We start from the raw sequence: 13,604 nt of genomic DNA on the forward strand, positions 1-13,604 counted from the left end.
ATCGCTCGTCAAGTACGGCGGCAAAGCTACGTTGCATGCGAACGACACTGGGTCTAAACCGAAACAAGTTGTCTAGGTAGCCATCGGGAGCAGCAAGTCCGTCAGGAACATAGATCACTGTTGCTGGACGAATTGTGCATTATTTCCCAGCAGATGTCGCACCGAGCCGTTCTTATCTAGGGTATACCTGAATACTAGCTCTCTCTGTGCTCCCTATGCAGAGGGAGCTAGTATTGAGGCACCCTATTCTTATCGCAATTTTGCTAGCGGATTAAAAATATTGAGCATTCTCTGTCACTTGTATTAACTTGTTGTGCTGACTTCACAAGCGACAATAAGCTGCTAGTCTAAGTCGCCCACATAAACTGCTGTTTTACTGTACCTTTAAAATGAGACGAGCTCTATAAAGTGCGTTCTGTTTCGATCTCGTTTGTGGTCCATGAAGGACTTTTGCGATAATCCTCGATCCTGACCCTTCTGTAATCTATCTGGTTTGTCTGCATCAGATCTACAATACAGAAGATTCAGGCGGTTACGTCTGTAGTCTAGGCTGACAGTAGAAGTCCTCTTGGTGCTATAACTGATCAGATCACGTGGTCTAAACGGTTAAGACACCATAACTGCGATGCAGAAGGTTCGGGCGCAACCACTGGGGGGCAAACTTCCTTTGTTGTCAGATCGCAATAGGTCAAGATCTAGAAGATGCCTTGTACATTTGTCCGCTTTATTTCTTTCTGTCCTCATTTTAACGTCGCGCCACCTAAGCCATGTGTTCTTGGAACTTTCCAGGAGCGGCGCGATCTGGTGAGCAGCCACGCAGCGGCCGGTCTGGGGCCCATCGCGGGGCTCAACTCCGGCGGCGGGCCGGGGGCTGGCGGAGGAACGCCATTTTCGAGTGGACCCCGGCTCACCCCGACGTCGGCGGACTTCCAACCCCCTTACTTCCCCCCGCCCTACAACCTTCCTCCACCTCCGCCACACCAGCAACAACTGGACTTCCACGACCCTTACGGCGCCGCTCATCATCTCAACAGTCTCACTTCCGGGGGTGGTCCTGGGGGACCTCAACAGTATCACCAACTGCATCCGGCGGCGGGGGGACACAGGGGGGTCACGGGGGGCGTGCTCGGAGGACGTAGGGCGGACGAGGAGCTTCTACCGCAGGTATGTATCCTTTCTGCCCCTTCGTTGCTTTGATGCCATGGCTAACTGGCAAGAGAAGGGCTTGCAGAGGTGTGGGTACAATAGGCACTAGTCTGTAGAGTAGAGCTTGTAGAGCAATAGCTGGAATGAGGTGAGGAAGATAAACTCAGATAAGGTACTGAGCGTCAGGGCGCATGTGGTGTGCGGAGTTGCGGTAGAGTAAGGTATGCACAGTACTGAGCAAGGGTAGGGTATGCAGAAGAGCAGAGAGAGAGTAGGGTATGGCAGAAGAGTTGGCAGAGTAGCGTGTTCGGAAGGGGTGGTAGAATACGATCCGAGAGTAGAACGTACGGAAGGGTATGCAAAAAAGTTTTCGGAAGCATGTTGGAGTGAATAATGAATCCTTCACTGAAGAAAAAAAAAACAATTAGAAGTGTAATACTGAACGACAGGATGCATTACGGTGCAACAAGCTCGCTTTCTCTTTCGGGTAGATGTCCTGACAATACTTTCACTTGGAAAGACCCAGGAAAGTTCAAGCTTTGTATTATCTTCAGACATCCCATCAGAGATACCAATTTCTGATACATTAGGATAATTTCAACCTGTCCTCCTTCCTTGTGGAAGCCTATTCAAAGATGCCAGACACCATTCGCGAGGTCAGCGACAGTGCGTTCGTTTTTAATGCGTAGAGCGCCACGGACGGTGTTACCGACTACATAAGCATGCCGCAGTGTCTGCCAGCGCCTGGTTCAAGCGGTACATTGAAGATATGATCGCGATGAAGTAGGGCGCCGCGGGCGAGGCCCTTGACATCTGCTTTCCATCTACCCAGAGGCACGAGCTTGCGCGTGTCGTATTCGACGCCAATACAGCTGATGGCCGATAACTGTTCGGTCGCTCTAATCAGGGGTGGGGCTCCTGTTATCGAGTTGTTTGTCGAGTGAGTTTATGTGTCACAGATACGTTCTTCTGGTGAGTCACTGCTTTAATGGTTTCAGGCTCTTTCTTTTTCTTTTTTTTTTTTTACTTGCTCTATTCGGAAAAAGATATTGAAGGGACGTGCGTGTGCATGCTTGCAAGCCATTGGGATATACGGCAATAGTGTATCCCTTTGCAGCAGGAATAAGGACAATGATGTAGAACATGCAGTGTTAATACAGTACAGTAGCGACGCAGACCAATAATCGAAAGGAATCGTCTTTCTTCTTCTTCTTCTTCTTCTTCTTCTTGGAATAACTGGATGGTTTCTGGAGCCATGTGGTCGCCCTGGTGGGCGCCCGCAGCACTTTGTCGTGGCGTTTTGTGCAGTAAAGTGTCAACGCATGACCTATGTGTATGCTTAGCGCGCGTGGAGCAACTTTGTCGAAATACATGCGCGTTACACTCCCGTGTGGTCAACGTACATGAGGAGAGAGTGATGCCCTTTCTGTGCTGTATATGATTTTCCGTCTTTTCTTACCCGCTTTCGGAGAAATGCCGGGGAGTACCCTAGATGATGAAATACCTCAACGGGAAAGCCTGTGGTGTAAAGCAGCATATTGGGGGGGGGGGAAGGTGTGTATGCCACTAACGGAGATGGGTACGCGCAGGGAATGCACCTAGGATACGGAGGCGACGGAGGCGGAGGTCGTAGGACCGAGGCGGCAGCGGCGGCGTATTCCCGTGGCGGATCGCGGGGAGACATCCTGGTACATCATCACCTGACGGAGCAGGACCTGTTGGGCCTCCACGGAGCGGCTGCAGGACTGCCGCCTCCGCAGGATGGACAAGTGAGCCCCTGCTCCTCCGGAGACGCCGACTTGTTTGAGGTATTTTTTATTCTTACAACAACGAATCTAACGGTTCTTTCTTGTCACGTTCACTGTCTACAAAACCGGGAACAGGTGTATAACATTCAACGTTCAGATCGACAAGGGGGGGGGGGGATAAATGATGCATGGAATGACGTGGGCGTCTATTGTTTACAGCGAAAAGTAGACTATACTGTCAGTAGAGAATCTACAAAAATGTGAGACGGGGGATCAAGGAAGGCGCAATCATGCGAAAGACGTTAGATAGTTGTACTGCTTGGGACTAATTTGCTACTAATTTGCAAAAACTACCTTCAATCCCAGTCAACTTCAGCGCACTAGTTTCGTGTCCGCCATATTTACTTGTGCGTGCCCTGCACCTGAATGCCATCACGAGCAATTGTAAGGAAAATTTCGCTTTGACCCTGTTCGTAAAAAGTGCTCCAAAAGGACAAAAACCAATAAGAAATGGACGAATATACTGTAGTGTGACGCTATCTTAATATCCTACAGATTGCCATTGTCATCAGTTACGAATTACATTTGTTTTTGTTCTTTGTTTTGTTGTTGTTGTTGTTTTTTCATTCGCAGTGTAACTGCACGCAACACGAACGATGGAAATGACATTAAATATCACATCTTACATGGGTATATTAACTCGCACCTATGTGAGTCCCATATGCACTAACTTATTTCCTGCTATCCCCTTTTCCTCATCAGTATAAGTATTTCGTGCTATCCCCTTTTCCTCATCAGTATAAGTATTTCGTGCTATCCCTTTTCCTCATCAGTATAAGTATTTCGTGCTATCCCGTTTCCTCATCAGTATACTATTTCGTGCTATCCCCTTTTCCTCATCAGTATAAGTATTTCGTGCTATCTCTTTTCCTCATCAGTATACTATTTCCTGCTATTCCCTTTTCCTCACCAGTATACTATTTCGTGCTATCCCTTTTCCTCATCAGTATACTATTTCCTGCTACCCCCTTTTCCTCACCAGTATACTATTTCGTGCTATCCCTTTTCCTCATCAGTATACTATTTCCTGCTACCCCCTTTTCCTCACCAGTATACTATTTCGTGCTATCCCTTTTCCTCATCAGTATACTATTTCCTGCTACCCCCTTTTCCTCACCAGTATACTATTTCGTGCTATCCCTTTTCCTCACCAGTATACTATTTCCTGCTACCCCCTTTTCCTCACCAGTATACTATTTCGTGCTATCCCTTTTCCTCATCAGTATAGTACATCATCGGTATGACGTGTCGTCCGCGCCTTTATTCTCGCATTTGTAAGAAAGGCCCGCACGGAAGAAGTCTGTGAGAAGAAAAGAAACATTGCGAAACTTATTACCGCAAAAACACTGAATAGAGAGGGCACACGCATGTACGACGATCTCCGACGAAAGGGTAATAGGTGAGAGAGAGAAGAAAAAAAAAAGAAAGAGCGAACATTCTATTGGTGTTTTTTGACTTGTTTTTGGGGACGGGCTGCACTCGATAAACTGGTCGACTTCGCGGCGCGTCCTTTGAGGACTTTTTTATGCTTGCTTGGATTACGCACTTGCAATGGGTTCAGCAACCTTGAGGGCCTTTTTGGAGGAACTACGTGTCGATGGGGGCAGGTGGTGGTGCTTTGAGGAGAAGGTCGTTCGATTACAACCGAGAGGAGGAGGGGGATATGAGGCTAAGGTGACGGGGTTATTTTCCGTATAAAAGTCTGGCGAGAGAAAAAAAAATAATCGAGTAGTAAATAAAGGGAAGAGAGTGGATTTTTATGTTGCGAGACAAGTGTATGATATTGGAACTTGGGAGCGACGCTGGATGGCATGCTCCTTCCATGGAATATGGTTTAGCCAAATCTCATTTTTAAGTTTTTTTTTCTTTTTAATTTCGTGTCAGCGCCGCGAACCAACTGTGGCTATGAGTGGCGTAAAGACGCGGACAGGTGGAGAGAGGACAGCAGGAAGAAGTGGGGGGACAGAAGGGTTAGTTTGCGTCCTGGGCCGACTTCAGGGGGAATCGTGCCGACATTCGTCTGGAAAGTCTGACGGAAAATCCAGGGAAAACGTTAGACGTGCTGTTAGAGGTTTTCAGTGGACAGCGGATGCGGGGATTGGAACAAGCGTCAGGTCAGAGTCTCGGCGTGGAAAGCGATCATGCTAACCACTACGCCACGAGAGCTGGCTTTTGAACGAGTTGCGAAAGTTCAACTTTAGCTATATTGTATGGATGTAGGGGTAAAGTATTGCCTGTAGTCGGTGTTTTCCACGTTTTGTAGTTGACTTTTTTTTTTTTTTTTTGCACTTAGCTTTTACGAAGGACACAGTTTTTATGTTCTGAACGTTGTGCCATACCTGCACACAATCAACTTAGACAGTCACAATGTCAGACTTAAAAAAAAAAAAATGAAAAAGTAAGAAATCATGCATGCGTACATACATACAACAGGTTGTATACATGCACACATGGCTGTCTCGCGATATAAGCAAAGAAATATCAACATTTGTACATCAAAATTAGATTAGAAAAAAAATAAAAACACGCTTATCAATGTAGGGAATTAACTCTGCACCATTCAAGCAATCGTAGTAATACTGCACTAAATTGTTGCGCAGAATCTAGAAATACCGATAGTTAAACTGCAAACGCTTAACGAGAGTGATAAGCAGCGCGATGTGTGAGCCTCATTAAAAACGCGCTTCCGAGCTATCAAAAATTACAGCAGATGTTACTTGAAGCAAAACGTCAAAATGGGGTAGAACGCGTGTGAAACAACTGTGATTTACGACAAGATACCTACAAAACCATCTCAAATTTCCTTTTAGAATAAATTTACCTCACGGACGAAGCCGAATGGGCCCACGTATACGATGATGAAGAAAACAAAAACACGAGACAGGGAGAACTAAAGACGAACACACACCACCTGAAATACTAGTGATGATTAATCATCTGAGCGGTGCAACACAAGCAGAATACAATCCTAAAACTAAACCTGTAACGACTGTTCAGCATTATATACTGTCACAAACATACCCCTTATTCTGTTTTATTTATTTATTTATTTATTTATTTTCATGTCTCGGTTATTTCCTTCCTTTTTATTATTTTTGCGACCTTCCTTCCATCCTTGTTCAGCTAGCCGAGACAACCATGTATTATTATTCAATACCTCCCGCAAGGATTACGCTATCGCGCACCCGGGAAAACTCAATCACGCGATTAGGCCGGCAAAAATTCACGATGAAAAATCCCGATAAAGGTCTCGGAGTCAGGAACTACTTCTACTCCGTGTAGTCGGAGTAGAAGGGCATTCAAGGTCCTCCTCTCCCATAAAACTCTCCCCCTTTCCACACGAGCAGGTTATTACTCGTGCTCTATTCCTTTCGGTTCTTTAATCGCTTCTTTTTTTTATTCTTATCGTACCATTTTTCTTGGTGCGTTGTTTATCTTCTTTTGACGAAGTTTAAGTACATAGGAACGGATTCGGAGGAGATGCGATAAAAAAAAAAAAGTATATCCGTGTGCTCGGTAGAATTCTGAAATAGCTTTGCGATCTTCGCTGTTTTTGCTTCTTTCTGTTTTTGTTTAAAGTGGGAGACCTCCATTCCAGGGTTCAAGGTCAACATCCTTGACAAAATCCTGAAGTAAAAAAAAAAAGTTAAAAATACATACACTCTGTGAGGACAACGACCGCCATTGCGATTGGAAGGAAGACGTAAAAAAAAAAATGTCACGTGATGTGCGATTATATCAGTGTCGATTGTAATTCCGAACGCAGTTTCAGTTTCATGCGGTGTCGTGCGACGTTTTTGGTAACAAAAATCTATCTTGCGCTGGCTCTTTGAAATGAGAGGGGGTTGAAGCGGTTGATGCGTTTTGTTGCCACGCTGCTCAACGACTTCGTAATTGGTATTCGACCTTAAGTTGAAATCATGCGACCATCATTTGGTGAAAAAAAAAAAAAAAGAACAGGAAAATATAGGTTCGGGAAGTTGGTGGAGCGAGCTTTGTCTAATGGATTGGCATCGATAACCATCGGAGGGCATCAATGGCGGTATAACTTCTATGAATGGGACTGGCTGTTGAGTATACCGTAGAGTGAGAGACGGCGTGTGAAGTAGGCCGTGTGAAGTGATCCTAACTTTTAGGACTTCTTCAAAAATATAGATATGAACAAGTAGATTTCGCGTGGTGCACTTGGACGCATTGATGCTGGAATATAATTCGTATACAACGACCGGAGAGCTCGTCAGCGTTGTGCTTTATAGAGAAATGCTTGATAGAGCCCGGTGCATACTACCACGTCCGAGGCAATGTAATCCTAACATTAGGAGAGCTTATACCTGCTCTCTTAAACTAATGGATAGCGCTAGCGTGTAGCTCTGGGCCTCCTCAGTGAACTCTTACCCATTTTCCAATGTCCTCAGCGTATTCCAATGTTTGCGAATTTCCTTTAAAATGCGAGAGAAATGTCCTTGCGTGTCACTGATGTTCATGCCGATGCCAAACATTGAAACTTAGCGTCGTGTCCCTTTTCTGCGATGGCACTTAATCCCCTGTGTGCGTATAGTTGAACTCCGTGCAGTATGTCGGAAAGCGGACGTGTATAGGTTGATAGCATTGCTGCAACAGAATGGTCACGCTCTGATGCCGCACACAAATTTCGAACGCACTCGTTATTTTCCGACGCCCCTGCACAATCTCTCCTTTCATCAAATGCTATTCGTTTACGTTTTTGTATATGCGAGCAATCACTTCGGCTTCGCTCCCGTGGCTCAGCTCCCGTGGCTCAGCTCCCGTGGCTCAGTGGATAGCGTGCTAGCCTGTCACGTCGAGACTGGGAGGTACCCGGGTTCGAATCCTGGTGCGTGCCGGCTGTGCTGGCTGGGTTTTTTCCTGGGTTTTCCTCAGACGCTTTCAGACATATGTCGGCACAGTTCCCTTAGAAGTCGGCCCAGGACGCTTTATTCCCCCAGGGCGTGAGTATTGCCCACATACGTGAGGCCGACAACCGCAAGCCCTTTCACCATCACCATCATCACCACCACCACCACCACCTTCGGCTTCGCTCATGATCTATAGTTGTCTCGATCGCGACATAAAACCGCGAATTAATAAGTATTACAATCTGTCCTGTCCTCTCCAATTACTCAGAAATTGACAGTTGTATCCGTCAGCGAAAGACGCCTGTTAACCGACGATGTTGTTAAGAAAGAAAAAAAAAAGAGACAAAAAATACGAAAATGAGAGGGGAACACAAGGTTATGGCATATCGGGTGAAGAACGCATAAATAACCCTTAAGTATCTCGTTGCTGAGCGCGTGATGCACGGATTATGAACGGACGGCCAACGAGCCATACAAATTAGAAAAAAAAAAAGAAAAAAAAAAGAACACGAAGGAACTACGAGAGCGATGCATTCTGGGAGAGAACGGCGTTGAGTGCGCGTGACGCACGAGCTTCCCGTCAGCTGCGGGGCGCTTTTAGTTTTGGTTTCGGGGATCCGCTAAATTTAGCGTATTAAATTTCATTAGCCACAGTTCGGTCGGGTGCGTAGCGCAATGGCTTTCTTTATCTCTCTCTTTCTTTTCCTTTTTTTTTATTTTTCCTTTCGTACCGGTGGCTTTGAACAGACAGATGAATGACCGGATAGTGAAAGGTGTTGTTGATCTTCGCGCTGGTTGCAACGTTAAATTCTGTAACTACACTAAAGGCGTTATTCTTGGTATTATATTTTTTCTCGCTCAGATTTAGTTCACGGAGCACAACGAGTGGTGCTTTGAACGAAGTGGGTTGAATATGTTTATTCTTTAGAATTTAAGTCTATAAGGGTGCACTAGTTTTACGAGGAACGAAAGGGAATGCGTTTAACATTGCTTCGAGGTTCATCTCGGGAGTCCAATGAAAAAATTGCGATCACGAAAGTCTCCACGTGGTGTATATCTATACAGGCAGACGAAATAGCCGAGAGCATTAGCATCAGTACAAACAACACAAACCCACGTGTCTTAAGACTAACGACGGTGATGATGATCATCATGATGATGGCATGATGATGACGGTCTTTCACGGGTGTAGTTGCGGTACAGTTCCCCATTACGGACGAACCCAGAAAGGAACCGTGGCCGAACCAGTTCGCAAGAAAGGCGACGCGTGGTGGTGCCAAGACCTCTAGCATGGGCACGGTTTCCTTTTTCTTTTTTAGATTTCTCGCACCAAAATATGCTATCAAAAATACTACTAGTTCTTCATAAGTCCGAAGTTTACGGTCGGTGCCCTCTTTCTTTTTTTCCCTTTCCAGCTTTCGCATTGTGTAGCCTCAGAGCAAATAGATCGCGGGAAAAAAAAAAGGTTCCTTCGATAGGCTACTTCAAACAGTCCTCGGTTGCCATTGCTCCGATCGCGGTACCCTGTCATATCCGCGAAGCTCAGCATGCCAGTCCCAAGGTTGCGGGTTCGAACCTGGGCGAGTGCACCAGCGACTCAGTTGCACCATGCAAGTTGCATTGACACACTGTATGCGATGGATCCCATATACGAGGGGCCTACTTGACGGTTCTTTAACCAATCCAAGCGCAGATACCGTTAGGGCCTCGCTGATGATCATAGTTGTCTGACGAAGCAAGACCCCTCTTTTATTATCAGCCTTCTAGTGCTTACGTCATTCCAAAACATTACCGGATGTGCCGAGGGATTGCTGAATGAAATTATGCATACACACATAAGAGTCGGAAGCCACTTCAATCTCTGTCCCTTTATAAGGCGACCTGGCGAGACCATGCGATGACCCTCCGCGCTCTTGCGTAAAATCGCTCGGTAGCCGAACTGCAAAGCCAACGAAGTCGAACCCGTTCAGGAGCTTCTCTATGTAGAAGTTCTTCTCCGCTGATCATGGCTGTAAGAGCTCTTTGGGCTCATTATCTTTTTACGTATGCATTCCATGGCGAGGCATAATAACAATATTGCGGACGCTAAGCACCGAGCGAGAGAGATGTTTAAAAAAAGAAAAAAAGCTCGAGAGGTGATCGGTCTTCATTTTGCGCTGACAGGAATCCCCTGTTATTAAAGACAGCGCCGTTGCAGTACAAGAAGGAAGGCTTAAGGAGAAAGGCTTAGCAGGTTGTTCCATCTTCTCCAGCCTTGTTCTTGCGTGGGTTTACTATTTGTACGCGTTAAGGGATGGCTTTTGCCTGCGAAAAAAAAATTATGTATAATACGTATTTATTGTGAATTCACGTTAAATAATATCATGTAAGAGAATGTTTCCGGTCCTTTACTTACGAACTGATAAGTGCTACTTTTAAGGAGACCTTGGATCCGAGCGATGTCGGTTTGGCGATTCTCGCGTTTCTTTTATTGCGATAGAAACTTGTGTACCTATACACCGCGCGTTTTACAAGAACAACAACACGTAAATTTTGCGTTTTACAGCCGACAGCTGATAGTGCCTCGTTTGCCGAGATCGCGTCGTCGTCGTCGTCCGCAGAAGGAAAAGCGAAATGACGAGGACAACAACAACTTGATGATGATTGGGGAGTTTCATCGCAAGGGGCAACACTCTACCCCAAGGACAACAACAACTTTTGCGAATGATGATGATGATTGGGGAGTTTCATCGCAAGGGGCAATACTCTACCCCATTGCTTGAGTAAAAAAAAAAGAAAGAAAAGAAGAGAAAAACCTTTAGTGATTCTGCTTCAGACGCCATACGGAGATACCGGGTCCTGCTGACGCACAACCTTTGCGGCGGGCACGAGAACGTGAACGTAAGCGCAGAGCTCGCGAAGACCCAGTTTGTCATACAGCCGGAGATCGCAAACAAGAGAGTGCGACGTCAGGGTCTCAACGTGCGTGACGCCGATGCTGCGGCAAAACAACGTAGGCGCGAAGACCTTGCTGCAGTGCGTGACGCCGAGGCAGAGGCAAGGCGGACTCAGCGGCAAGACTCTCTGCAGTATAGGTGCCGCCGAAGCGGAGGCATCAGAGGCAAGCGAAAGCCGAAAGAGCCACGAAGGTCTTCACAATACAATACAGGGAGAACCCATTTGGGCGTACAGTTGCTCGGTGAGCGATCGCTTGAGGTTCAAGAATGATCTCGCAGCGCTGCCGTTGTCTTGCCATGCACTGCTTCGATTAAAAGTGGAAGGTTAAAATGACGGCCCAATGCTGACGGTGCTGACGCTGAATTTCGCGTTACACAACCGCCCTGCCTTTTTATTTTTTAATTTTTTTTTGCCACCTCGTGTTGTGCTGCTCTTTTCTCTGTAATCAGAGCTGACTAATAATGACGTTACTTAGAACTTTCTGCAAAATTCGGCTTTTTCTTTAATAGAGGCTGTGCCGAGGCTACAAGTAATGGGTTTGTTATATTATAACTTTCACGTATAGTTTGACCTAGATTTATTTATTTTCTGCGAAGCAATTATTCGAGTAATCCGTTACTTTAATGCCGTAATAAGTAGTAACGCTACATAATTAAAATATGGGTCATTTACCCAACTATGCCGGAAAAATCGCAGATGCCGATCTATTAAGAGAAAAAAAGTATCACTTGGAATTTGGTCGGTGACGGGCTGTGCGAAATGCGAGATATGAATTTGCTGATAAGCATGTGGCGTTGTTAAACTGCTGCGTATATTATCGCAACTCGAATAAATATATACGAAATGCTCTCTCCAGTCGGGGAGAGACGCAAGCGGGCTACGACTTCTCACGAAATAGTCTGCTTTACAAAGCAGCAGTATATAGCGGCATCGTAACGATAACGCGCATCGACTTGTCGGTAGCTTAATTTGCGTAAACGTTTATCGGATGCAAATGACCTCGCAGCTTTGGATAGAAATCTAGCGATCGATCAGCGTCGAAACAGCGAAGTAGATAACGCTGTTTTGTGCTCTGCAAAGCTGACGACAGATAGGTCGCCTGTGCGTCGATGGGCGTCAATTCAGACCACGATCTGCGATTCATTTTTAAATGTGTTTTCTTTTTAAAAGTTTTACATCGATTAGCGTGAAGCCCTTAATAGTAACGTTTCGTCTTACGTTATGGATAGCAAACAATAAAAAAAAGAAAAAAAAAAGAAAAACGTATATTCTAATGACTTGCTCTTTTTCTCAACAGGCTGGCAGCGTGGATGACGCCACCCTTTTCGGTGCTGACCACAATAGTGTCATACGAAAAGGTACGTCTGCGTCTTTCATTACACACTCACCGGGTGGATGACGTCAAATTCAATCGAAGAAAAAGTCAAAATGCTTGTTGACAAGATGTTGACAAGACACAAACACACACAAAAGGATATAATATGTATATATCTAATATATATCTAATAATAAGTATAATTACGTATTGCTAGTAACAAGAAAAGTTTGGTCTACTAAACACTATAAGGAATGCAGTGATACAGCAAGCATTGTTGAAAAAAAGTTATCTCATTCGTAATCTGAGCTAATATCCCGCCCCCTAGTTAGGACCATTGCAGAGACATGAAGTGTGACTAAAGCGTTTTACGCCTGGTCGGGCGTGTCGTCTGCGTTGTAATGGACTGGTCCGCCCCCTCGCGGCCGTAGCGACAACTTTCGCGGTCTGTCGGACGAAGGGACACGCTCCACCGCGTTTCCCCCCACTATTTGCATTCGGACGCGTGCCGTCTGGTAGATGAATGGATGGGCGCTTAAGTGTCGCGTTGACATCGAATGTTAATGCTCATGTTTCTGTACACACACGCGCGTGAGTGCCCGCATAAAGAGTACGGTTAAGCTATGTTTTCAAAAACGGGAAATTTTCGAAAGCAAAAAGTAAAACCTCCGAATTTTACCTAACTGGAGAAACTTTCCCAGGTTGCTCCCTACGTTTTTATACATATCGACAAAGGCTTTTGTTGGAGCCAGTAGGAAGGTTGAACTTTCACGACTTATTTCGATAGATTTACAGGGGATGATGTTATTTATGTACTTTTAAGAGCACAACAAAAGGCTTGTGGGTCCTCAAAGGTGAAGGTAACTCCAAGTGATGTTTTTTTCGGCGATATCACAATATCTCCTTTTTAGACCATAGCCTCGTCACGCGTGAAACCCATCCCGGAACTTAACCTTTATTGCGAACTGGCCTGAAACATAAAGTCGGACCCATGTGGTTTCCCATAACCGATATCGCACCATTATCACTGACCCGGAAACCGGACTTTCACACACACACACCGTTCACATCAACCTTATCGCACGTAAAGTCTCCCGAAAGAAACGGTTATGCAGAAAGCATACCGACTGTGACCAACACCGATTGCTTCTTCTCAGGCCCGTCGCTTTGGTAATTTCGCGTTGTTAGTCATAGGGCTGGATCGAATCGAGAACATTGTTTGCGATACCCGTAGTTTCCGGCCCTTTGTCCTTCAATTACGGAATGGCGCATACGATGACAACTGCTATCTGTTGCTGTACAGGAAACCGGTTTTGGTATGTTAATCACGTAACTATAGGTGCAGTCTTGGGTGCGTGCATTGGGTAATCTTTTGTTCAAGTCCGAGCATATCAAGCAAGTTTGCATTGCGGCAAGGATGATAGTTAGGATGGATGTGTGGAGAGATGGATGCATGGATTGCTAACATGGAAGACGATGTGCCGGCGTATAGTTGCTGTACAAGGAAAATAAAGTAAAATTAAA

The 13,604-nt window shown here is 45.6% G+C and overlaps 1 protein-coding gene across 6 annotated transcripts in view; it reads left to right on the plus strand.

Annotated features, from left to right (window-relative positions):
- LOC135398817 (transcription factor AP-2-epsilon-like) overlaps positions 1–13,604 on the plus strand; it is a 210,661-nt gene that overhangs the window by 164,755 nt on the left and 32,302 nt on the right. For all 6 annotated transcript variants that reach the window (XM_064630313.1, XM_064630314.1, XM_064630315.1 and 3 more), the window contains 3 exons: positions 790–1,164; positions 2,736–2,954; positions 12,063–12,123. In XM_064630313.1, coding sequence (XP_064486383.1) covers positions 790–1,164; positions 2,736–2,954; positions 12,063–12,123 — 655 coding nt within the window. The remainder of the gene's footprint in view (positions 1–789; positions 1,165–2,735; positions 2,955–12,062; positions 12,124–13,604) is intronic.

This window comes from Ornithodoros turicata, chromosome 6 (genome assembly GCF_037126465.1).
Source record: "Ornithodoros turicata isolate Travis chromosome 6, ASM3712646v1, whole genome shotgun sequence".
Classification (NCBI taxonomy): Eukaryota; Metazoa; Arthropoda; class Arachnida; order Ixodida; family Argasidae; genus Ornithodoros; species Ornithodoros turicata.